Source organism: Oncorhynchus kisutch, linkage group LG10 (genome assembly GCF_002021735.2).
Source record: "Oncorhynchus kisutch isolate 150728-3 linkage group LG10, Okis_V2, whole genome shotgun sequence".
In the NCBI taxonomy this organism is placed as follows: Eukaryota; Metazoa; Chordata; class Actinopteri; order Salmoniformes; family Salmonidae; genus Oncorhynchus; species Oncorhynchus kisutch.
In genome coordinates, this window is record NC_034183.2 from 20,625,504 (window position 1) to 20,652,451 (window position 26,948).

The window sequence follows — 26,948 nt, forward strand, 5'->3', positions numbered from 1 at the left end:
GCAGGACAATAACCTAAAACACAAGGCCAAATATACACTGGAGTTGCTTACCAAGAAGACATTGAATGTTCCTGAGTGACCTAGTTACAGTTCTGACTTAAATCGGCATAAAAATCTATGGTAAGACTTCAAAATGGCGGTCTAGCCATGATCAACAATCAACTTGACAGAGCTTTAAGAATTCTTTAAAGAATAATGTGCAAATATTTTACAATCCGGGTGTCAAAAGATCTTAAAGACTTACACAGAAAGACTGAGCTGTAATCTCTACCAAAGGTGATTCTAACATGTATTGAATATTTATGTAAATGAGATATTTCTGTATTTCATTTTCAATACATTTGCAAAAATTTCTAAACACATTTTCACTTCATCATTATGCGGTATTGTGCTAGATGGGGTGAAAAAAAATCAATTTTATCAAATTTTCTATCAGGGTGTAACACAACAAAATGTGGAATAAATCAAGGGGTAGAAATGGTTTTTGAAGGCACTGTATGAGTATTTTATTTTTAAGTTGTGGGAATGTGTTCCATATAAAACAGCTCAACATCTCAACTCCCCAGTGAATTATCATTATACCTACGTTTTCAGTAGAAATGTGCTCTTACCACATGTACCCTAATGATTTGCATGATACTAAAATAAATTATGCATGGTTTGTTGTAAGGTAGACCTAATGTAATTTTATATTCGTATTAGCGGGGTAATCATACATAAAAGTGTATGGACATATTATGTAAATAGAAATCTATTCCCGATAATTCTATTCAGTGACAATAAGCCCTTAGAATCTGTGTTTGAATGGCCCTGTTATGTAGCCCTATGGGCTATGGGTGATGGGCGACAGGTTCAACGTGCAGGTCAGACAGAGAGTTGTAAGGCTGAGCTGTCCCTGTTCCATGTCATGAGGGTGGCGACAGGTTCAACGTGCAGGTCAGACAGAGAGTTGTAAGGCTGAGGTGTCCCCGTTCCATGTCATGAGGGTGGCGACAGGTTCAACGTGCAGGTCAGACAGAGAGTTGTAAGGCTGAGGTGTCCCCGTTCCATGTCATGAGGGTGGCGACAGGTTCAACGTGCAGGTCAGACAGAGAGTTGTAAGGCTGAGCTGTCCCTGTTCCATGTCATGAGGGTGGCGACAGGTTCAACGTGCAGGTCAGACAGAGAGTTGTAAGGCTGAGGTGTCCCTGTTCCATGTCATGAGGGTGGCGACAGGTTCAACGTGCAGGTCAGACAGAGAGTTGTAAGGCTGAGCTGTCCCTGTTCCATGTCATGAGGGTGGCGACAGGTTCAACGTGCAGGTCAGACAGAGAGTTGTAAGGCTGAGCTGTCCCTGTTCCATGTCATGAGGGTGGCGACAGGTTCAACGTGCAGGTCAGACAGAGAGTTGTAAGGCTGAGCTGTCCCTGTTCCATGTCATGAGGGTGGCGACAGGTTCAACGTGCAGGTCAGACAGAGAGTTGTAAGGCTGAGCTGTCCCTGTTCCATGTCATGAGGGTGGCGACAGGTTCAACGTGCAGGTCAGACAGAGAGTTGTAAGGCTGAGCTGTCCCTGTTCCATGTCATGAGGGTCTAAGGCTGCGTTTACACAGGGAGATCAATTCTGATATTTTTCACACTACTTGGTCTTTTGACCAATCACATCACATCAAGACAGATAGAGCTGCTTCTTGGCACTTGGAAGATGATACTGTGCTCTGTTCTCCCACTCTCAGTGGTTGTATTCATGACCAGCGAGCATCCCTTGATTAAAAAAGTATAAAATAATAGCCAATCAGCCTTGAGCTAAACTGAGCGAGCTCAACTGTGAATGGTGCTGGTGCACCAAAAAAAGGGAAGCCAGTTTGGATTTGGCATCACACCTATCACATTGAGAGCGTACATAATTGACAGAAGAAACTTGAATTGTTGCACCTCGTTGTGTTGTCCTCTGGTGGCTGGCTGGCTAGCTAGCTAAAATTGTCCCTTTCCTAAATGAGCCATGGATGGAGATAGAGATTTGGACTTGTAGTTTTACTTAATTCTCCGTACTGGCCAATGATTATAATGGCGATTCTGATCCAACAATTAATTAATACATTTTTGTGCGCCTGGCCTGAGAGGTTTGAAGTTCAATATGTAGCTAGATGTACAAGGCACATTTTAACGAGCTAACGTTAACCATGAATGGAAGTTAGGCTAGCGAGCAAGCATTTTAGCCAGGTAGCCTTGGACAACAAAAAATAAAAGCGTGTACTGTATGACGGAGTGATAGACCGTTTCATCAACATGAAAGAGAGGAGGACGGCATTGGTGTTTCTCTACAAGTAGGGTGAGTCAACATGTTTTTTCTTCATGCACAAACGCGCGCGCACACACACACACAAATCAGAACCATGGACAGCCACATCATATTTAGCTTACGTTGATTGGACTAAATTGTTTTTGGTATATTTTAGTTGTCACTTTATTAGACTAAGCAGAAGTGATCTGAAGATGTTTAATTTGAAATGGAATAGTGGAGGCAGCTCCTGTTTTTTTTTTGCGACTTGTGGTAACTCTCCGTGGTTCTAAATCAATAGTTGTTCAATTGTCTTAAATGTGGGAATCATTAACTGGCTTGACCATGCTGTAGGTCATGTAACTGTCTGTTACATACAATATGCTTTGCGGACTTACCTGACAGAGGTTGCTCTCTGGTTTTGTAAAGAAACAAAGCTGTGGTGGAATTTATTCTGCACTGTGTCTACTTATTCTCTTGGCCTTTAGGCCATTATATCACGATCGCAAGGCATATGAACAGGTAATAGAGCAAACAACGCAATAGGCTAGGTTATTATATGGCTATCTTGAACTATCTGAAGCAATAGCAGATCAAGAGAGTAAATCTACAACGATGATGTGGTTTCCAAGGAAAAACAGAAAAGCTGACCAAGCACTCCTCCTTCCCATTTTGTCTTATATTCTTGCGCTTTCTTGTGAGGTTAAAATGTTTCCTTTCTAGCTCACTTTTTATTTCTTGGCACTGCAGTCATGTGTCAGTACGCCGTGTCAATGGATGTGGGTCATTTCGACACAAAGGAGAACTGAGTGTGTCTGTCAAAACACTGTCATTTAACAAACTCCCATAGCTACAACCCATGGTTGGAAACTGACACTCAATAGTCATTCATAGAAATGTGTTTCTGTGTTGACCTAAAAGTACGGAATAATGGTGACTACTACGCCAACCTTTTTAAAATCAAACAGGGAGGGGAGTGATGGGGCTGATGTCCAGGTGGGCAGTGCAGGGGGGTGTACAGGACAGTTATTCATATGCATGGTCAGCACTAGTGCAATCTGGCATGTCAGCATCTCACCCACTTGCAGTCAGAACCCTCCAGCCATAAAGTGTTTGCATATTTAGTGTGTCTATTTGAAGGTATTACGGTCTAGCACTATTTAATGTAGACTGGAGTCACATTTGGAGCGATCAGTGGTTATATGGATCCTTGTTTTGGTGCCGAGGGCAGCTCAAGACTAGATGAACACCGTAGAACACTCTGGATCAGCCTTTAATATTACCTCTCTGAAAGCTTTGGATATCAGTTCCCTTTAGGCACAGATCTAGGAGAAGCTATGTTAGAGGAAATGTAAAACTGACCTCCGCATGTAAGAGCCTTGTCATCCTACTCTTATAGGCAGTTCTAGGATCAGTTTGTATAACCCATGGTGTATCGTTGCCTGTGTGCTCCGCAAGATTACTGTGAGACAATGCGACCCCAGCCCGGTGGTCGTCCAGAGGGGAGGAGCTCTTAGTGTCTTAGTGGGGTTTACTGACAGGGGTGATGTTATTCCTCTGGAGCCTGGCCGGCTATATGAATCACTGTGCTGCTGAGGCCAGGAGGTCACTGGTAGAGCCTCACATAGGGCTCTGGGAACAGTAGATCAGAGACCAGGCTGAGACGGGCTGCTGAGACAGGAGAGAGGAGAGGAAGGGGCAGAGAGAAGGGGCAAGGCAAGAGAGAGGAGTGAAACACAGGAGGAAGGGGAGAAGATAAGAGTGAGGAGAAACACAATCCATGGGGATAAAGGGGAGAAAAGAGAGATGGAAGAGCATGTAGCAGTAAGGGTAGAGTACAGGAAGAAGAGCGAGGAAAGGAAGAGGTGGGGGAGAAAAGGGGAATGCAAAAAAAGTGGAGCGGGGAGTAACACATGAGGAAGAAAGGGGAGAGGGGTAGAACAGGGGAGAAACATGGAGGGAGAGGGGGGAAGCTGTAATCTACATGATTGAACAGTCATAGAGATTCCGCCTGTTAGTAGGCACTGACTTTGTGCTCTTTGATTTCTCAGCTCTTAGGTTTTATGAAGCTATGACCGATTATAACCCAAAGTCATACAAACAAGCAACTCCTCTGGCATTATTGCACCTGCACATTACATTGGAAAACCCAGTGCTGACTCTGGAGAAATTCACCATTTTACATACACACTGCCCCCTACTGGACACTGGACAGTGTGGTAAAAACACAAACAAACATGCACACACACTAATCTGCATGCGCAGACAACATAATTCACACACAGACAGATACAGCATGACACCCGGCCCACCTACACACAGGCACAATGTGTTCCAGACCCAACGTAGTCACATTAATGACAGTAGTAGTGGGAGTAAAGACATCGGGAAGTGATCACTCCCTGTATCTATCAGGCAGGCAGGCAGGCAGGCAGGCAGGCAGGCAGGCAGGCAGGCAGGCAGGCAGGCAGGCAGGCAGACAGACAGACAGACAGACAGACAGACAGACAGACAGACAGACAGACAGACAGACAGACAGACAGACAGACAGACAGACAGACAGACAGACAGACAGACAGACAGACAGACAGACAGACAGACAGACAGACAGACAGACAGACAGACAGACAGACAGACAGACAGACAGACAGACAGACAGACAGACAGACAGACAGACAGACAGACAGACAGACAGACAGACAGACAGACAGACAGACAGACAGACAGAGACAAACATTGGATGCTGAGAGGTACTTCCTAGTACTGCTTGCTATGCAATGATGCAATGACAGAGTTGCCACTGGGTTACTGTGAGACAATGCGACCCCAGCCCGGTGGCTCTCTGGCTCTAACTGGTGCCAATGCTTTAATAGTGAGGATGAATCGTCTTTGTTTGCTCATGTCAAGCTTAAGGAAGGCACTCAGTGCTATTCTTTCCATCCAGTCCAATATATAATTATTCTTCCTAAGTTGCACTGAGAAATCTTCTGATGATTCATTGTTTTGGGCTTCTTCTCTTCTTAGAGGGCTTCTCTATGAGCTCCTGACCGTGCTGTGAACTCTCTATGACGCATACACACAGAGACAGAGCGAGAGAGCTCTGATAACACCCACTAAGCGGCCTATTCTCCAACAGTACAGTAGACTTTCTCTAACAGTGACCTCTTGATCCTCTTCACTTGAGCAGAGCAGCTTCAAACCATCCCACACGGTCTGGCCCCATACGGTAATAAAACTCAATCTTTGCTCAAATGCATGTAATGCCTGACAATATTCCAAAAATTGCAAAAAGAGTAAAACCAGTTCATCTGCTTTTACACGATCATTTGACTATTAGATGTTCAATGTTTATTTTCAAATAAATATTAAAAAAGGAATAGTTTTAAATATTCCACGTATATCCTAAAAAAAAATCTTTCAATATCTGTTTTAAATGTATTTTTTTCAGTTTGGGGATGTCGGATCTGTAAAACCCTCTTTGCTCTATAGATAGTAAGTTCTATTTTCTCTGCGAGTGTGCAGCTGCAGTCCTGTCCCCTTGATGTAGAGTTTGATGGTTCCTCTCCCTCTGATTTCCTTTCCTATCCGTTTCTTTCTTCTCCTTTCATTTCCTATCCTGTCCTTTCCATTCCTTTCATCTCTTGTCCAGTCCTGTCCTTTCCTCCATGAGTTGTATGTCTCTAGCCCAGCTAGATCAGCCAGTCAGGTACAAGAACAGCAGGCACTGTGGAGTCCAGAGGCTGCAGGCAGGAAGTGGGAGATTTCCTGGAATGTGCCTTTTTCCCCACAGTGGAGCAAAAGCAGTGCTGTGCACCTCTTTTTGTCCTGCTCCACTCCACGCTGCTGATCCCTGTCCTGGTTCTGTGGCAGAGAGACAGAGGGGAGGATGGGGGAGAGTGATGTGGGTCCCCAAGAGGGAAGGCTGGAGGCCGGGTGTCCAGGGGTCAAGCCAGGGGGAGAGGTGACCCCTCTGTCCAGTACCCCAGTCTGTGCTGTGTATTTAACGTATCAGATCTCAGGAAGAACAGCACCCCTCCTCCGGCCCCTCAGATAAACAAACTTCCTTTTCCACAGACCTGCTCTGGACTATAATATCTGTTGGCGCAGCAGTAGGATCTTAGTACTGTCAATCAAAATTATTTATCATCCCAATGCAGCTGACACAGTACAAACAGTCTCTTATTTAATCTGAACAGTGCAGCTGGGAAATTCCACTGTAACAGAGTGACACTGAGACTGATTTTTCACTTTAAAATGTATGTCAAACTAAAACCAATGATTTCAAATTTAAACAAACCATAAAACTCTGTGCACAAGGAATACTTTTAACAATTTCCACAGACAATTTTACAAAAACACATTTACTTGAAGAACAGTACAGACGTTAAGTTCGGTAACAGAATGACTGTTTGTGCTGTTTTTCTGTTAACATTCTCTTGACATACATTTTAAAGTGAAAAGAATTTAGTCTCAGTGTCACTCCATTATCATGGAAATTCCCAGCAGCAAACTGCATCCATTGCACCATAGATCTTAGCCCTCTCTCTCTGCATCCCAAACCAACTCCTTGTGAAATGAAAGATGTGTCCTCATCGGTCCAGTTAATCTGAGCCGTGTCTGTCACCGGGGGCAAACTACCTGCCATCCACGACACCTACAGCACCCGATGTCACAGGAAGGCCAAAAAGATAATCAAGGACAACAACCACCTGAGCCACTGCCTGTTCACCCCGCTACCATCCAGAAGGTGAGGTCAGTACAGGTGCATCAAAGCTGGGACAGAGAGACTGAAAAACAGCTTCTACCTCAAGGCCATCAGACTGTTAAACAGCCATCACTAACACAGAGAGGCTGCTGCCTACATACAGGCTTAAAATCATTGGCCACTTTACTAAATGGATCACTAGTCACTTTAATAATGCTTACATATCTTACATTACTCATATCATACTGTATTTTATACCATCTATTGCATCTTGCCTATGCCGCTCGGTCATCGCTCATCCATATATTTATATGTACATATTCTTATTCTATCCCTCTAGATTTGTGTGTATTAGGTAGTTGATGTTGGATTATTTGTTAGATATTACTGCACTGTCAGAACTAGAAGCACAAGCATTTCGCTACATTCGCATTAACATCTGCTAACCATGTGTATGTGACAAATAACATTTGATTTGATTTGATTCGATTTGAACTCCTTGTGAAATGGAAGATGTGTCCTCATTGGTCCAGTTGATCTGAGCCGTTTCTGTCACTTTGACAGCAGGAGTGTTGTGAGCAGAAGGATCACATCATTCCCCTCTGAGAGCAACACAACTGTCTCCAGAGGAGGGCCAGGGGTCACAACTGTCTCCAGGGGAGGGCCAGGGGTCAAACTGTCTCCAGGGGAGGGCCAGGGGTCACAACTGTCTCCAGGGGAGAGCCAGGGGTCACAACTGTCTCCAGGGGAGGGCCAGGGGTCACAACTGTCTCCAGGGGAGGCCCAGGGGGCACATCCTTTCCCACTGCCTGTCAATGCTTCCCAGACCTGAGGATGGTGGGTCAGGCCAGCCTGGGAACTGGCCTCCAGACAGGGTACACAGGGCTTCCCTGGACCCCTGACCCTCCAGACAGGCAGCCTTTGGGCCCTGGCCCTACCTGCAGCCACCCTGAACTAGGCTGTTTGGGGACCAGTAACGACATGGCTGGCACCGACTGACACTGTGTGTGACGTTGTGTGTGATGCTGTGTGACGTGTGTTGCATGGGCCAGTGTATGAGAGTCAGAGGACATGGGCCACGGCATGACCAGCCTACTCTCCCACAGAGAGAAACCCCTCACAGGGCTCCCATTGTCCTCTAGCAGCCTAGTCCTATTAGCACAGTACATGGCTCACTCAGTGCATTGTGTGGCTGAAGTTATTACGAGAGACATACTACTATCGATCATCCTAATGGCGTCATAAAACTATCCAAATATTTGACCACCTTCTGATTTCAATCTCTCCACTGACTCACACAAGTGGTTGACTACATGTGCAAACACATACACAGTAACAGTTGTTCACTATTCTCCCACACATACACTATTCACATAAACAATACACAGTAGTGACTGCATCGCCAGCCTTCCTTGCATTTTCTCTCTCTAGTCTAACTAGGACAATCTGGCTTAAAGGTCCAATGCAGACATTTTCATCTCAATATCAAATCATTTCTGGGTAACAATTAATAACCTTATTGTGATTGTTTTCAATGAAAATGGTCAAATAAACAAAAATAGCTTCTTAGCGAAGATACATTTCTAAAGCAAGAATTTTGCTAGGACTGTCTGGGGTAGGGAAAAAACTGAAAGCTAGCTGTTATTGGTTTTGAACTCCCTTTCTTATTTGCCTAGTTAAGGAAAGGTTAAATAACAACTAATTAACCTCCTGGGGATGTCACCAGGCAGGCCAAAACTCCATTCCATAAAAACAGGCTGAAATTTGAGGTTGATCGTTTCAAACAGCTATTACACTAAAAGGGCATTATCATCATTTTAACAATTTCACAGTATTATTCCAACCTCAGTGTGTAAATATATATAAAACACAGGCAATCACATTTGTTTTACTTCGTTGGGCATTTGATCACAAGCATTCATGCGCAATTTCCATGAAAATCTCAGTAGTCGGTAAATTATTATTTTATGATTTTTCTGTATTTTGTCAGATTGTATCTAAAATGAAACATTTTAAGGGGAAAGGGGAATGAGGAGGGGTTATGGGGAGGACCGCGAGTGCAGTAGGCGGAGCTCAGCTAATCAAAAGCGGGACGAAGGAAGAGGATGTGTGAAAGACAGGAGGAGGAGGAGGATTCGAAAGCGGGGGCAACACAAACAGAGGTGTGACTGATTGTGTGTGTAGTGGAGGAGAGCATATGTTGCTGGGAACTGGAAACATTTCTTGCCTGGATGGACTGTTAGCATCTTTTGATGAGAGAAGCGCTGACAATGAGATTCGCCTGGAAAGATAAAATTGTAAAAAGTTACTCCGTTTTCCGTGCTGCAGACTTTTGTTGATTTTGCGGTTTCAGAGTCAGCTTTTAGAGAGGCTGGGAAGGGAGAGGGTATTAGGCTTAGGAAAAAGGATAAAGGAAAGGAGGAGGGGACAGCGAGAGGGATACATTTGAACATTTAGTTGTAATTTTTCTTCTCACCCTCGACGCCATCGTGGTGTACTTTAAATAGTCTTCATTAATCTCTTGCGCGTAAACGTTTTGCGTAAAGACGCGCTCTGGAAATGTTACTCTGGCCTAATATGACAGTTCGTTTTTCGCTGAAGACAAAACACTTGTCTCTGAGCCGAGAGTGAAATGAGCCCTGAGGCGATCTCTCTACCGGTCCTAGTTGCGTCTGGAACAATCTGAGCACAAAGCCAACACCAGATAAGTCCAAAGACTTGACACCGTTGTTACCTTGAGCGTATTCTTTTCACATTTGGTTAATTAAACCAGTGTGTGTTATGTGATGTTTTCAGTAGGGGGTTGAATACATACTGCTCCTATATTTGCCCGAGTTTAATAGTCTCTTCTGTAGTCTGCATCCCACCTCCACTGGGTTGCAACATCCTTCCAAACTGGAGCCTGTCCAGCAAGTCTGAAATGTGAGTTTATATCTTGGGGTCATTTACTATACCTTGTAGTATCTAAACTCATTCTTATTCACAACTGTATCTTTCTCAGATTTGCAATTGTATACTAGGCCTTTTAGGTCCTTTTTAAAGGCTAAAATGTACACTGCACGTAACTGTACATAACTTGTTTTAATCTCTCTTTTTTACAACTCAGCCCAGGGCCTTTGGTACACCATGTGCCCCAACTTGGTCTACAAAGCAGGTAGACTTTTAAACCTCTGTCTGAAAAACATTTCTGCCTGGCACAAAAAAGCAGTCTCTGTGCACATACTGTGGACTCAGCAGGCTGGGCCAGTGAGCAGAAGGACCTCCTGATATTGTTTTGGAGTGGACTAGACTACATAACTCAGAGTTAAGTATTTAACTCACAGAGAGGCAGCACTGTATGGGAAATTAATGGGAAATGCATACATGCTGGGCCATTTTTATCTCCTGCACTCAATTACCCCTCTGTGGCCTTCTTGCTCTCTCTCTCTCTCTCTCTCTCTCTCTCTCTCTATTTCTCTTTCCACCAGAGCCCATTGCCATCACACACTGTTTATCAGTGTCTGGCTGATTGTTTGGGGTGGGTTCCCTGCCTGGCCCTGTGTGCTTTGTTTTTAATAGAACCCAAACAGCCACCCGCAACCACCCCGGCCCTGGGCTAAGTGCCATTGGCCTTCAGAGCTGGCCATTGAGCCTGACCTTTAACTCTAGCTGCCACCACTCTGTTTGGGGAGAGAGTGGACTTTGTCCTGCTGTTGTGATGCTGGTGGAAAGTGAGAGTGTGGACTTGGCTGGAGTGCGCTGTCATCTAAACAGCTCCTCTTTATGGGTTTAAAATTAGCCCTGGTCGCCGTCACACTGGATGTGGCTCTGTTGCCTGCCTTTGTCCCTGACTGGGCATATTTTTGAATTTGAGAGGGTAAACTGCTGTTCTGTGCCTGTGTGCTCTGCATAACTGATGTGTCGCCAATACGGATTCAGAGCCAGAGAGTAGAGACTGCACAGTGAGGAGTACAGGTTGAGAGCTTTAACTTCCTCGTTGTCCAAATCACTAAGGACTTAAAATGGTCCACTCACGTGCACAGTCGTGAGAAATGCGCTACAGCTCCTCTTCTCCCTCAGGAAGTTAAAGGTTTTACAGCCGCATCATTGAGAGCAACTTGACTGGCTGCATCACTGCTTGGTATGGCAACAGCACCGCCATCGATCGCATGGCGCTACAGAGGCTGGTGCGGACAGCCCAGTACATCACTGGGGCTGAGCTCCCTGCCATCCAGGGCCTCTATATCAGGCAGTGTGGTAGGAAGGCCATGAAAATCATTATAAATTCTAGCCAGCCAAGCCATAGACTGTTCTCTCTGCTTCCGCACGGCAAGCACCACCGGTGTATCAAGTCTGACACCAACAGGCTCCTGAACCGCTTCTATCCCCAAGCCATAATACTGCTAAATAGCTTAAGGAATGGCTGCACAGACTGAGTTGACCCTTTTATTTTTGTACTGTCTCTATGCACACTCACAGGACTCTACACGCACACTGACACTCCAACACACACATAACATGCACACATTTGTACTGACTACGCAAACACACTCACATACGATCACCATTTACATTGCTGCTACTCAGTTTATCATATATCCTGATGCCTAGTCACCTTCCACTATCAACACACCCTATTGAACACCTTTGTGATGAATTGGAACGCCGACTGCGAGCCAGGCCTTATCGCCCAACATCAATACCCGACCTTACTAATGCTCTTGTGGCTGAATGGAAGCAAGTGGAAAGCCCTCCCAGAAGAGTGGAGGCTGTTGTAGCAGCAAAGGGGGACCAACTCTACATTAATGCCCATGATTTTGGAATGAGATGTTTGACTAGCAAGTGTCCAAGGCACAGTCCATCACCACTAAGAGGTGCTACTGAAATTGTATATGGTTATATTACTTAAATGATGGTGCAACACTAATCAAAATGATCTTATTTTAGAACAAATGCGCTTTCTCCCTAGTCGGATAGCGGTCGCTGTCTGCGTTTCTGAAACATCACTGCACTGTTGAATTGCCGCTTTTTCCTAGACCATGTTGCTATGTGCATAATAGCAAAGTTAAACAGCATATTGGGGTTGAGAACAATGCCGCGGAGGCAGCAGCAGAATGAGGAGAGGGGAACAGACCTTGTCTTAATTGTCTAAGAAAAGTGAGGAGGAAACCCCAACTTAATTAGGTCTTTAATCAATAGCCAACTGTTAAATGTGCCTGACTTTATAAACTATCAATATATCTACATAAGACAGATCCTGCTTCTGCTGCCTGTTTGAGTGTTTGTTTAATAACCTACTGATTACGTGAGCACCAAGCCTCACACAACCACATGTCGGATAAGCAATTTCACAAATTCGGCTGTTATTAATCTTTGCTTTGATGTAATAAAGGCTTTACACTTTTGTTGTTGTTAGAACAGCCGGTCTGGTATTATTTATTTCGTGTTTACAGCTTCCAAATTGTCAAATTATATTTATAATAATAACTTGAATTTTTCTTGATCTCTTTATTATTATTATTATTATTATAAGTAATTTCATTATCATTAGTAGGCTTAGTCTAGCAGCCTTGTATAACCACCATCAAGCTGTAGGCCAAAGAGTGCATCCTGTTTAGTCTTAATACAGTTACTCATGTCTATATCTCAATACTTATATAGGCTGCTGTATCAATCATTCATTCATGTCATCACATACCATCTGAGTCATTCATGATTTGAAATGCAATCAAGCATTTCTGTTTTAAAATCAAGCGACCTTTGAATAATTAGCGTAAACAATAAATAAACCGTTCCATTTCGGAAATTGCATTCACGAATGAATGCTGCTGTTTTTAATGTTTGCTGTCATGAAGGCTTTACAACAACAAAAACATTACAACAGACTCTGGTACACTTCTCATTTATTTAGTGTTTACATTGTTCCAAACTATCAGAAAAATGATATTGTAATCAAACAGCACCGGTTTCACAGCATTTGCTCTTTACCATCTTTTTCTTGATTTCCAACTTGATGAGCAACCAGTAAACATTCCCCCGTTTCAAGTTGATTTGTGATGTCCACTGCATCCATTTTGCTGTCACATGTTTTTGGACTTTATCATTTTTCTTTCTGTGATTATGATAAGCTATAGGTCAGGCATTATTGGTCACGTGCATGCGATGCATAGATGTGTCACAAAGAGAGCAAGGGGAAGGGAATGTTTTCCCTAAACAAATTAGGGATTTTGGTAACAGAACTTTTCAGTCAGAAATGACTGTAATTATGTTGCAGCTTCAGCAACATGGACATTGTGATAAACACTGAAGTTCTGTAGTGGTTGCTGCAGCATGGAGGGGAGCGAGACAACGGGTGCTCGTCACACAGTCACTTGCTGTCATTTGTTTTAACACAATGCAGCAAGTCTGAGCACAATCAAATCAATTGCGTTTGGATTTCCTCTAGTCATTTGTGTGTCCCAATTATTTCATCAAACAGTGCGCTTAAAGCATCAGACAAGCTAAGTGCATATAGTTGATTTCAACACATAAGATGTCTATATATGGAAAAATACACATTTTCAAGTTTCGACCAATCCAGTGGTTAACTCCCTCCGCACATTTGGACTCATCAGACCAAAGGACAGATTTCCACCAATTTAATGTCCATTGCTTGAGTTTCTTGGACCAAGCAAGTCTCTTCTTATTATTGGTGTCGTTTAGTAGTGGTTTCTTTACAGCAATTTGAACATGAAGGCCTGATTTCACAGTTTCCTCTGAAAAGTTGATGTTGACGTGTTTGTTACTGGAACTCTGTGAAGCATTTATTTGGGCTGCAATCTGAGGTGCATTTAAGGCTAATGAACTTATCCTCTGCAGCAGCGCTAACTCTGGGTCTTCCTTTCTTGTGGCAGTCCTCATGAGAGCCAGTTTCATAGCGCTTGATGGATTTTGCGACTGCACTTCAAGATCTTTCAAAGTTCATTACATTTTCTGTATTGACTGACCTTCATGTCTTAAAGTAATGATGGACTGTCGTTTCTCTTTGCATATTTGAGCTGTTCTTGTCATAATATGGACTATCTTCTGTATACCAACTCTACCTTGTCACAACACAACTGATTGGCTCAAACGCAATAACAGGGAAAGAAATTCCACGAATTAACTTTTAACAAGGCACACCTGTTAATTGAAATGCATTCCAGCTCATGATGCTGGTTTAGAGAATGCCAAGAGTGTGCAAAGCTGTCATCAAGGCAAAGAGTGGCTTCTTTGAAGAATATCAAATATAAAAAATATTTAGATTTTGTTTAACACTTTTTTGCTTACTACGTAATTCCATATGTGTTATTTCATCGTTTTTTGTCTTCACTATTATTCTACAATGTAGAAAATAGTTTTTTTTAAATAAGAAAAACCCTTGAATGAGTAGGTGTGTCCAAACTTTTGACTGGTACTTATACTTATAGCTTTATTTTTTTTCTTCTTTTTGGATTATGTGTATTGTTTTTCAAGGTATTACTGCTCTGTTGTAGCTATAAACACAAGCATTTTGCAGCACCTGCAATAGCATTTGTGTACGTGACCAATAAACTTTGATTTGTGGTCCTGTGTTCTAATCTAGAGGATGGTTTGTCTTTGTGTTAACAGCTCATTATGGCTCTCCCACAGAGCTCGGTGCAAGACCGGGGGGAGGAAGTGGAGGAGGGGGCCATATACAATGTGACACTGAAGAGGTGCCAGATCCAGCAGGCCGCCAACAAGGGAGCAAGATGGCTGGGGGTGAGTGGACCACTCTGCTCTTTCACTACAACACACTGGTTGAGAGCAATCGAACTTGTGAGAGACCTTGTCAGGTTCAAACAATAACCCTGCTGAATGCATTATGTCCATAGATAGATTTAATATTGGACAGATTGTAGTAATTTGCTGAGTTATATACAGTTGAAGTCGGAAGTTTACATACACCTTAGCCAAATACATTTAAACTCAGTTTTTCACAATTCCTGACAGTTAGGATCACCACTTTATTTTAAGAATGTGAAATGTCAGAATAATAGTAAAGAGATTTATTTCAGCTTTTATTTCTTTCATCACATTCCCAGTAGGTCAGAAGTGTACATACACTCAATTAGTATTTGGTAGCATTGCCTTTAAATTGTTTAACTTGGGTCAAACGTTTCGGGTAGCCTTCCACCATCTTCCCACAATATGTTGGGGGAATTTTGGCCCATTTCTCCTGACAGAGCTGGTGTAATTGAGTCAGGTTTGTAGGCCTCCTTGCTCGCACATGCTTTTTCAGTTTTGCCCACAAATTTTCTATAGGATTGAGGCCAGGGCTTTGTGATGGCCACTCCAATTCCTTGACTTTGTTGTTCTTAAGCCATTTTCCACACCTTTGGAAGTATGCTTGGGGTCATTGTCCATCTGGAAGACCCATTTTAGACCAAGCTTTAACTTCCTGACTGATGTCTTGAGATGTTGCTTCAATATATCCATATCATTTTCTTTCCTCATGATGATATGTATTTTGTGAAGTGCACCAGTCCCCCCTGCAGCAAAGCACCCACACAACACGATGCTGCCATCCCAGTGCTTCACTGTTGGTTTGGTGTTCTTCAGCTTGCAAGCCTCCCCCTTTATCCTCCAAACATAATGATGGTCATTATGGCTAAACAGTTCTATTTTTGTTTCATCAGACCAGAGGACATTTCTCCAAAAAGTACGATCTTTGTCCCAATTTGCAGTTGCAAACTGTAGTCTGGCTTTTTTATGGTGGTTTTGGAGCAGTGGCTTCTTCCTTGCTGAGCAGCCGTTCAGGTTATGTTGATATAGGACTCGTTTTACTGTGGATATAGATGCTTTTGTGCCTGTTTCCTCCAGCATCTTCACAAGGTCCTTTGCTGTTGTTCTGGGATTGATTTGCACTTTTCGCACCAAAGTACGTTCATCTCTAGGAGACGAACGTGTCTCCTTCCTGAGCTGTATGACGGCTGCGTGGTTACATGGTGTTTATACTTGCGTACTATTGTTTGTACAGATTAACGTGGTACCTTCAGGCGTTTTGGAAATTGCTCACAAGGATGAACCAGACTTGTGGAGGTCTACAATGTTTTTCTGAGGTCTTGGCTGATTTCTTTGGATTTTCCCATGATGTCAGGCAAAGAGGCACCGAGTTTGAAGGTAGGCCTTGAAATACATCCACAGGTACACCTCCAATTGACAAAAATTATGTCAATTAGAAGCTTCTAAAGCCATGACATAATTTTCTGCAATTTTACAAGCTGTTTAAAGGCACAGTCAACTTAATGCATGTAAACTTCTGACCCACTGGAATTGTGATACAGTGAAATAATCTGTCTGTAAACAATTGTTGGAAAAATTACTTGTGTCATGCACAAAGTAGATGTCCTAACCGACTTGCCAAAACTATAGTTTGTTAACAAGAAATTTGTGGAGTGGTTGAAAAACTAGTTTTAATGACTCAAACCTAAGTGTATGTAAACTTCTGACTTCAACTGTAAGTCTATAGGCTAATTCATTGTGCAAAGTGTATGACAATAGTTTTGTGGATAGAGCTTGTCAGCTTCATTGTAAGATATACAGTAATACCAATTTGCAATCACAGGGTGTCTCATCCTGCGCAGGCCATAGAAAAAACAACTGTTTCATGAGTAGCCTACTCAACTGTTTAGCTAAATGGGATTTCCTGATTTGCCGGTTCCAACTGCCATCATAATTCTTCTTTCCCTGCATGTTGCATCCTGTAAAAGCAAGGCATATAGAGGAGTACAACTATGCTACATTAACACATGACAGTACATATCTGAGTACTGGAGCATTATCCAGGCCGTGAGTGGGAGTAAGTGGGTGTTCTGTACATGTGACCTACCAGCTCGATTCAGTCTTATGTAGCAACATTTTTAATTGTTTTATTTTTAAAAGTATAGACTCAGAGCTAGAAAAGTGTATATCATACACTATAGATGAGGAACAATGGGAAAGTAATTCTGCTTTGAAAGTTGATAAACTTGTAACCCCACTTCTGAGAAAATGGCTATTGAATGTTTTGGTACACCTTCTGGAGAGCTCTTTTTTGTCTACACCCATTCACCATCGTTCACACCCTCTTAAGCCTTAGCCCCACCCATCTCTTTAAGGATTCACATGTGAGGCCATGTGTTTAACAAAGTCAGTACGGTAGTGTACTAAACAAACAAAAGATTTCAAGATTAAGGCTGGTTTATACTCCGTTTATCCACATGTCTGTGGACAGTTGTCGCAGTGACATCATGAACATTCTATTGTTGTCCAACATCAAACTTGTTATAAACACAAAAACGACAGGCTGCATGACATCTGGAGCCTGGGGTCCAAAATAACATAACTGGAGTATTTTGTTTATAAATTCATTTAGTGTATGTCAATCTAGAAAACCAGGCAACTAAAAGCAACTTTCTAAACAATGTTTAGTTTGTTTCTAGCTTGTTAGCTAGCTAGCTAAAGTTAACTTAGCTGTCTAGCCAGCTCAATAATGACCATATCATAGCTGACAACAACTTAACTTTAGCAAATGTTTATTAATTTTTACAGGAATATAAACTCACATCAAGATCATTATTTACAAGTTAATGGTGAACTAATTAAAGAAAATAGCTTACGTTTGTGAGTGTGACAAAATCAAAGCAGGGCATTCTGCCTGAGAATTTTAGAACTTGAACACTGTCTCGTTGGCCTAACATTATATCCTAATTTGTCTTCAGTGCAGGTCATGTTGTTCTTCACAATACTGTCTCTGGTAAACACACACCATATCAAATAAAATCAAAGTTTGTCACATGCACAGGATACATAAGGTGTAAATGGTACAGTGCAATGTTTACTTGCATAGTAGACATGTACAGTGGGGAGAACAAGTATTTGATACTCTGCCGATTTTACAAAGCATGTCTGTAATTATTGTAATTTTTATCATAGGTGGACTTCAACTGTGAGAGACGGAATCTAAAACATTTGATACATCAGAAAAGCAGAACTTAATATTTGATATAGAAACCTTTGTTTGCAATTACAGAGATCATAAGTTGCCTGTAGTTCTTGACCAGGTTTTCACACACTGCAACAGGGATTTTGGCCCACTCCTCCATACAGACCTTCTCCAGATCCTTCAGGTTTCGGGGCTGTCGCTGGGCAATACGGACTTTCAGCTCCCTCCAAAGATTTTCTATTGGGTTCAGGTCTGGAGACTGGCTAGGCCACTCCAGGACCTTGAGATGCTTCTTACGGAGCCACTCCTTAGTTGCCCTGGATATGTGTTTCGGGTCGTTGTCATGCTGGAAGACCCAGCCACGACCCATCTTCAATGCTCTTACTGAGGGAAGGAGGTTGTTGGCCAAGATCTCGCGATACATGGCCCTATCCATCCTCAATACGGTGCAGTCGGCCTGTCCCCCAAAGAATGATGTTTCCACCTCCATGCTTCACGGTTGGGATGGTGTTCTTGGAGTTGTACTCATCCTTCTTCTTCCTCCAAACATGGCGAGTGGAGTTTAGACCAAAAGGCTCTATTTTTGTCTCATCAGACCACATGACATTCTCCCATTGGCAAACTTCAGACAGGCCTGGATATGCGTTGGCTTGAGCAGAGGGACCTTGCGTGCGCTGCAGGATTTTAATCCATGACGGCGTAGTGTGTTACTAATGGTTGTCTTTGAGACTGTGGTCCCAGCTCTCTTCAGGTCATTGACCAGGTCCTGCCGTGTAGTTCTGAGCTGATCCCTCACCTTCCTCATGATCATTGATGCCCCACGAGGTGAGATCTTGCATGGAGCCCTAGACCGAGGGTGATTGACCGTCATCTTGAACTTCTTCCATTTTCTAATAATTGCGCCAACAGTTGTTGCCTTCTCACCAAGCTGCTTGCCTATTGTCCGTTAGCCCATCTCAGCCTTGTGCAGGTCTACAATTTTATCCCTGATGTCCTTACACAGCCCTCTGGTCTTGGCCATTGTGGAGAGGTTGGAGTCTGTTTGATTGAGTGTGTGGACAGGTGTCTTTTTATAACGAGTTCAAACAGTTGCAGTTAATACAGGTAATGAGTGGAGAACAGGAAGGCTTCTTAAAGAAAAACTAACAGGTCTGTGAGAGACGGAATTCTTACTGGTTGGTAGGTGATCAAATACTTATGTCATGCAATAAAATGCAAATTAATTACTTAAAAATCATACAATGTCATTTTCTGGATTTTTGTTTTAGATTCCGTCTCTCACAGTTGAAGTGTACCTATGATAACAATTACAGACCTCTACATGCTTTGTAAGTAGGAAAACCTGCAAAATCGGGCAGTGTATCAAATACTTGTTCTCCCCACTGTAGCTAGCTAGCTATTATACTCTGCTCCACCGGGCATTCCACTGATTTCAAAACTCGGTCATCTTGTTCCGGGACAACAACACTGTTGATCACTGTTTCTTCCCCATCACTGTCATCAGAAGACTCTACAATGTCTGGTTCAATGAAAAATGTTTTTACCTAAATCTGGATTTCCTCATCGTCTGATTCATTTTCAGAGTCCAAGAGAGTCTGCATGGCACGATCGTCCTCCAGAAAGTGGAGTGCATAAGCAACACTTTTACAGTTCTTTGTAATATCTTTCACAAAATACTCGATAGAAACTATTACCTGTCTCTTGAGTGACGCAGTGGTCTAAGGCACTGCATCACAGTGCTAGCTGTGCCACTAGAGATCCTGTTTCGAGTCCTGTCTCTGTCGCAGCCGGCCGCGACCGGGTGACCCACGGGGCGGCGCACAATTTGCCCAGCGTCATCCAGGTTAGGGGAGGGTTTGGCCGGCAGGGATGTCCTTGTTCCATCGCGCTCTAGCGACTCCTGTGGTGGGCCCGGGTGCTTTTATGCTGACACGGTCGCCAGGTGTACGGTGTTTCCTCCGACACATTGGTGTGGCTGGCTTCTGGGTTAAGCGGGCATTGTCAAGAAGCAGCGTGGTTTGGTTAGGGTGTGTTTTGGAGGACGCACGGCTCTCGGGCCTTCGCCTCTCCCGAGTCTGTACAAGAGTTGCAGCGATGAGACAAGACTATAACTACCAATTGGATACCATGAAATTGGGGAGGAAAAAAATAAAGGATTACCTACACATACTGAGCAGCTCATGTTAAAGACCGAAGCATGCTACATGGCAGACCAATCTGAACTCCTCTCGGCATGTCCAGCCCATCCATTATCTCAGCCAATCATGGCTAGTGGGAAGATTCTTTTTTCAAGGCTAAACCAACTAGGCTCATCATTTAACCATTGTATTTGTATTTACAGATGGCATACAAGTGTGTTATTAAAGCTCACATGTTCCAGAGAGCATTTTTCCCAGAAAAGCAATTTTGATTAAAAATATTAATGTTTACGTTCAAATGCCTCTCCTGTGAAGTAGTGACAAGACATACACCTAGTTTTCTGAAATGAGTCATATGAGTAAGCAAGATGTTGTCTTTCTGTGGTTGTTGATTGTAATCCCCTCATTTATTTAGTGGGAAAGCAAGATAATGTAAACGGTGAGCCACACTGGTGCTTTGTTATACAAATGCAAATAGTGTGAATGTATATTTTTGCTACTCGGCAGTCAGTACATTTCCAGTGGCTAGATGTTTGCCAGAGAGCAGTGCTGACTGAGAGTAAAGAGCTAGTGAGTTTGACTAAATGCTGTCCTCTTTGCTTCCCTCTTTGAGCCAGTGGACGGGGTGGAGGAGGGGCACAGATTGGTGAGTTTCCTGTTGTAGCACCAAGTTCTCCCTTCCTTTTCTCTTTCACTCTCTTCACTCCCCTCATTCTTCCCAACAGACACCATACTCGGACACATCTTTGGAATTCAATATAGAGTGCCCTTTGTCTCAACGCCTCTCCATCTGTCCCTCCATCTCCCTCTCCCCCATTCTCATCGTTCTAATATCCCTGGTTCTTTCCATCTTGTCGCATCGCAGGCGGAGGGGGACCGGCTGCCTCCCGGCCACACTGTGAGCCAGTTGGAAACCTGTAAGATCCGGAGTATCCGGGCGGGAACGCTGGAGCGTCTGGTGGAGACCCTGCTGACTGCATTTGGGGACAATGACCTCACCTACACCAACATCTTCCTGTCCACATACCGTGCCTTCGCCAGCACGCACACCGTGCTGCAGTTGCTGCTAGACAAGTACGTCTGGTTCTGGGCTGGGGGCCCATGGTGGCTAGAGTGTATAGCAGGAGCTGACAACAGCTGGTCGTGGTGGGACCTAGTGAGTGCAGGCTTTTGTCCCAGTCATAGTGCTATAACACCTGTTTCAGAAATCATCTAATCAACATGATTTTGATGAAGTCACGTATGCGTAAGTGTTGAGCTGAGACAAAGTGTGTATAGACTGTGGCTCTCCAGAACCATGGTTGAAGAACACTACTGCTCTATATGAAGAGGCTGAGGAGACTTACTGGTCTCACTGCATTTAGACTGATGGTAGATAGTGGTGCTGAATTCCTTTTTGTTTTGTCTTTCTCTCAGGTATGGAATTCCAGAGGATAGTGAAGAACAGACTGAGCGATGTAGAACCTCTGAAACCAAAGGAGCCGTTAGAACGTAAGATTTCTCAACATCTCCTGCTTGCTTTTTACTTAGTCTTGTCTGTCTTTCCATATGGATTCAAGCACAGTTATTGTTACTTTGTAGCTCCCCAGTCTGCCATGCTCTCTGTCAGCAGCAGCAGCTTGCTCCCAGCAACCCTCCCTGACACTCTGCCCCCATCATCCCCATCAGTGCCCTGGTCTCCATCCTGCGAGTCTGGCTGGACCAGTGTCCAGAGGACTTCCAGGAGCCTCCATCCTACCCCTGCCTCCACAGGGTGATGGCCTACCTACAGAGGGCCCTGCCTGGATCGGAGCCCATGCGTAAAGCCCAGAGTCTACTGGAGCAGCTGAAGGCTGAGGCCAGTCTGGATGTAGACTCAGAGGGTGGGTGAACAGTAAGATATCTAGTTAATTAATACTCTATCCTCCAGAGGTGTGGACTCGAGTCACATGACTTGGACTTGAGCCTTTTGACTCGACCTGACTTGATACCCTCCCTAAGCCCAAATATTAAAAATCATGCTATTAAAAAAGTGTGCAGCTCATCAACTCTTAATTTAACGGATTACAGTTTGAATCGGACAGCAGCCAATCAAATTGTGCCAGTTGAGAAAAGGTTGCATGTGGCAGTGCAGAGGAACGTTGGCGAGTGAATTCAGACGGAGCCTTTGGAAAGATGATACCCAAAGTTATTATTTTTGGATATAGACTACGCTGTATCAACAAAAAAACGGATTGCAACTTGCAAAACATGCAGGAAGAAAAGGGCAGACGGAGGCGCAACAACTTCCAACTCTGTTCGACATTTGAAGCTGCACAAAGAACGGTAAGTTGTGGCCAATATAGCCGACAGCTATATCATTCATAACTTTGCCAGTGTTTGCATGTTGGCTAACGTAACATTAAATCAATGAGCCTCCACACAGTCAGTCAGTGCGGGAACGTGATCATTGCATCCAAGATTGAGCTACAACTGGTTACTGCTGTTCCTAAAGCCATTGACATATGTTAGCCTACTGTAACCACACACAGTTTGTGTGTTAAGGTCGGGCGATTGTGTACAAGCCTACATTGCCTGAATGCGCCCCATAGCGATAGTCGATCACTATTGGGGGGGGGGGGGGGGGTCTTTCTTATGGCTACCCTTGTATTTCAATGGAAATATAAAATGTATTTGGAAAGTAATAAATAATATATTTTTTAAAGCATTCATGATTGGCATAAATGTAATATCCTAACTACTACTATTGTTAAAAATATGAAATGGTATTACATTTGGTGAAGAGCACATTATGACTTGTTTAGGACTTGATACTTGACTCGGCCCTGCCTGTCTTGACTTGAGTGCTAAGACTTGACATACTTGTGACTTGTAAAACAATGACTTGGTCCCACCTCTGCTATCCTCTCTCAATTCTTTAGTCTTTTTATCTTTGCATCTCTTCCTTTCCTTCCTTTCTCTCTCTAAATACCTTTCTCTCTTTTTGGCCTTCCATCATTCATCTGATCATTACTCCTACTCCTGATAGGTTTTTCTGGTGGTTTCCACGGCAACAGCTCCTTCTGCCTGGCTGAGGATGAGGGAGTAGAGATTGAGGTCCAGGAAGGCTTCCTGTCATTTGATGCAGACTTGGTGGCTGACCAGCTGACCTATATGGATGCGGTAAGAGAAAGGCTGAGGGAGAGAGTCTGTGTGGGAGTATGGGTTGCCAGGTTGGATTGGAACAAGGCAGGATAAATAAAGTTATGTGTTTTAATACTAATCGTCTCATTGTTTGTCTGTTTCCAGTTGTTGTTCAAGAAAGTGATTCCTCACCACTGCCTGGGCTCCATCTGGTCCCAGAGGGATAAGAAACAGAACAAGCACAGTGCTCCCACCATCCGTGCCACCATCACCCAGTTCAACGCTGTGGCAGCGTGTGTGGTCAGCACCATACTGCACCGACAACAGATCCGCCCGCTCCTCAGGGCACGGGTCATCAAGCGCTGGATAGACATCGCTCAGGAGTGTCGCGTGCTTAAGAACTTCTCCTCTCTCCGTGCCATTGTGTCTGCACTGCAGTCCAACCCGCTCTACAGACTGAAGAGGGCCTGGTCCTGGGTGCCCAAGTGAGTCTTTCTTTCACAACCTGGATGCATAATGATTAGTCATTATGTTGCGGTGACTTTATTACTGGCAGTCATGAGTCATGACCGCATTAAAATTCCATGTGACCGTTGAGTCACAGTAATCTAATTTACAGCAAAGAATTGTTACAGGGGATTAATGAACCAATTCAAAGCTGGGGATGATTAGGTGGCCATGGAATTTAGCCAGGACACTGGGGTTAACACCCCTACTTTTACAATAAGTGTCATGGAATCTTTAGTGACCACTGAGTCAGGCCACCCATTTAACATCCCACCTGGAAACCCACACCCTACACAGGGTAATGTCCCCATTCACTGCCCTGGGATATTATATAGAATTTTTTTAGACCAGAGGAAAAAGTGACTGATCAGAACCTACCCTGCTTAGCTTCAGAGGCAGTGTGATTCAGGGTGGTGTGCTGCTGGCATATAGCCATAGGCGATACTGTTGATTCATTGCCTAGTAATTGTGCATATTTTATACATTCATAATGAATAGGCTGACACATTACCTTTTAGCTACAGAATATCTCACCATCGGGAGTTTCCATCTCCTCTCCTTCCTTCCTTTCTCCAGCGTGCAGAGAGAGGTGCTGTCAACAGTTTAATGAAATGTGTTTCGTTGTGAAAACATTTGACTATTGATGTTTCTAAACAGATTTCACTAGGTTTCCCAAATGAAGCACTGGGTAAATGCAGGAACAGGGTTGGAGAGTTTGGGCAGAATTATCACCTGTCGCGCGGCAAGAGGCTGCATGCTCCTCAAACAGTGGTTGATGCATGGAGTGGAATAACCGGAGGAGCCTGAAAAACAAACCAGCGGGAAAACGGCCTCCATTCATTATTTCAGGGCATATGGATGACATGTCTTTTTGTCCCTGTCCCTGTTCCTGTTCCTGTCCCTGTTCCTGTTCCTGTCCCTGTCCTTGATAATAGGCCATTCTAAATCAAAACTAATTTAGCATATTAGTAAAGACCAGATTAAAGTTAGAATAGAGAAAATATGATCACTTGATAAGAGTGATTGCTGTTTATTATCTATGCATAGTCACTTTATAAATGCATATTGAATCGGTACCCCCTGTATATAGCTTCTTTTTTGTTATGTCATTTTCTTGATCCTTTTTTAAATTGTATTTTTTTTACTTTGTTTAATCAATATTTTCTTTAACTCTATTTCTTGAACTGCATTGTTGGTTAAGGGCTTGTGAGTAAACATTTCACGGTAAGGTGTTGTATTCTGTTGTATTTGGCACATGTGACAAATTTAAAATTTGATTTGAAAACTGCATGTCCAGCCTGAGACAAACAAGAGCGCAATATTTTTTTGCTTCTTTCTCAAATCATCAATAGCCTATAGTCACCTCATGCAGCCCATGTAAGTTTAGATTTTTAAGACATTCTGAGGATTGTATCATTAACAACTAAAGTTGCCAAATATCTCTAAATCTAGCATATACGACCTGTTTCAAATCATCACTTTTATGCTCAACATAGTCACTTCATACGCGCATTCATGCCGGAGTGGGAAAAATATCCTTTCTGTTCTTATTCAGCTACGTTCAATATTCTTCTTCTTACTACAAAATCATATAATAGCTTATAAAATAATGTCACGGGACTTATAAGCATATTGTATCTGCTAAATGAACAAGCCTACAGCCTGTATCATGGTGCATAGCCAGATTACATACAGTAGGTCAACTCCTATTCTGTTCCTCTGAAAAAAATCAACTATTCATATCATAATGTTTCTTTAGACCTGTGTAAAATAAATGGATTTATTGTGATGGTGTGTATAACATTTATTTATTCTACTTTTTAAAACATAGATGTTTCAAAGGTGTGCATTAGCGGCTTGTATGCATGGAGGCCTGGAGACCGGAGCTCTTTTGCATGACAATAACCAGCGGACCAAAATGTCATGTCACACCTCATGTGACAGAATTCAAATGCATTCCCAATTAGTTCTAATCTTTTCTCTATGTAATTCCCCCAGAGACAGCATGTCTACGTTTGAAGAGCTATCAGACGTCTTCTCACATCACAACAACTACCTGACAAGCCGAGAGCTGCTGATGAGGGTGAGACTCTGCTCTGTTAATACCATCATATGAGAGGGTTTGGTTTTTGGCGTAGTGATTGTGTGAATGTCGAATCACTACTACAATCAATCTACTTTTTCCCCTACAGGAGGGCACCTCTAAATTTGCCAATCTGGAAGGCTGTGCTAAGGAGCACCAGAAACGCACTCACAGACGACTCCAGCTGCAGAAGGAAATGGTGAGCGATGGCGCCACTGGCAGTTTGAGGCCCAGTTTGTTTCCGTTTCAGGAGGGGATTCAAAGTGAGATAAGCTTGGCTGTGCCTGCTGATGTATCGGTATGATTTTGAACCATTGCTCTGTCTCTCCTCCCAGGGTGCCATGCAGGGGACGATACCTTACCTGGGCACCTTCCTGACAGACCTGACCATGTTAGATACGGCCCTGTCAGACCTAGTAGAGGTGAGCCTTACTATCATCCTACTCACTCATTCTGTTTGGTTGTAAATTCTCCTGTGTGTTGTAGGGATTGGCACTCAAATGGACGTCAAAACCCGATCTTTAACTAGAGATTTAGCTTTTTCTTCAAATATTGTAAAACTATTTGGTGGAATGTCCTTTTTGCCTGTCCCAGAAAAACATATTTTGTCTTAATTTGCTTTGTGTACATGTGCATTTGTGGGACACAACAAAAAAGAAACCAAGGCAAGCATCACACAGTTATTCTCCCTAAATTCCCATTCCCCTCAGTGTCTCACTCCCTCAATTCCATTCAGACCGCTCCCTATACACACACATGCTGAGTTTCCACACATCTCCTGTTAGGCCTACAGAAATAAATGCCTATAATAACAGTGGGACGGTGGGGATACACAAGCTACATTCCTTGCCAAATGATGACAGTTTTATCACAAATTAAAAATGGACAACAATGAGCTGCTGTTTTGGAATAATTGTGTCACGTCTGTTTTCCTCTACTTTGAGAACTGCTAGTGCCCTTTTAGAATTGGTTAGGCCATAACCTCCCTAAACATAGATAGGTTCCACACTGAAAATAGGAAAAAACATTTGTTTGATAAAGACAGAGCGTATTTTCATCAGAATCATTAAAACTAGGCCGACTCACGAAGTGGATGTTGTGGCTGTAATTCATCACCATGCAGAGTTCAATTTGGAATTGTTCTTCCGTTTAGAAAATTCCAAAGAACAGTCAGAATAAACTAAATGATATGTCTATCGGCCTATTTT

General features: G+C 43.2%; 1 protein-coding gene across 1 annotated transcript in view; it reads left to right on the plus strand.

Annotated features, from left to right (window-relative positions):
* Positions 1-9,074: 9,074 nt before the first annotated feature.
* The window catches only part of LOC109898775 (ral guanine nucleotide dissociation stimulator-like 1), a 34,425-nt gene continuing 16,551 nt past the window's right edge, over positions 9,075-26,948 (plus strand). The window contains exons 1-10 of the mRNA XM_031833294.1: positions 9,075-9,887; positions 14,574-14,705; positions 20,914-21,122; positions 21,465-21,539; positions 21,717-21,910; positions 23,056-23,189; positions 23,316-23,635; positions 25,656-25,740; positions 25,850-25,939; positions 26,076-26,162. Of these exons, the coding sequence (XP_031689154.1) occupies positions 14,580-14,705; positions 20,914-21,122; positions 21,465-21,539; positions 21,717-21,910; positions 23,056-23,189; positions 23,316-23,635; positions 25,656-25,740; positions 25,850-25,939; positions 26,076-26,162 (1,320 nt within the window). The 5' untranslated portion in view covers positions 9,075-9,887; positions 14,574-14,579. The remainder of the gene's footprint in view (positions 9,888-14,573; positions 14,706-20,913; positions 21,123-21,464; positions 21,540-21,716; positions 21,911-23,055; positions 23,190-23,315; positions 23,636-25,655; positions 25,741-25,849; positions 25,940-26,075; positions 26,163-26,948) is intronic.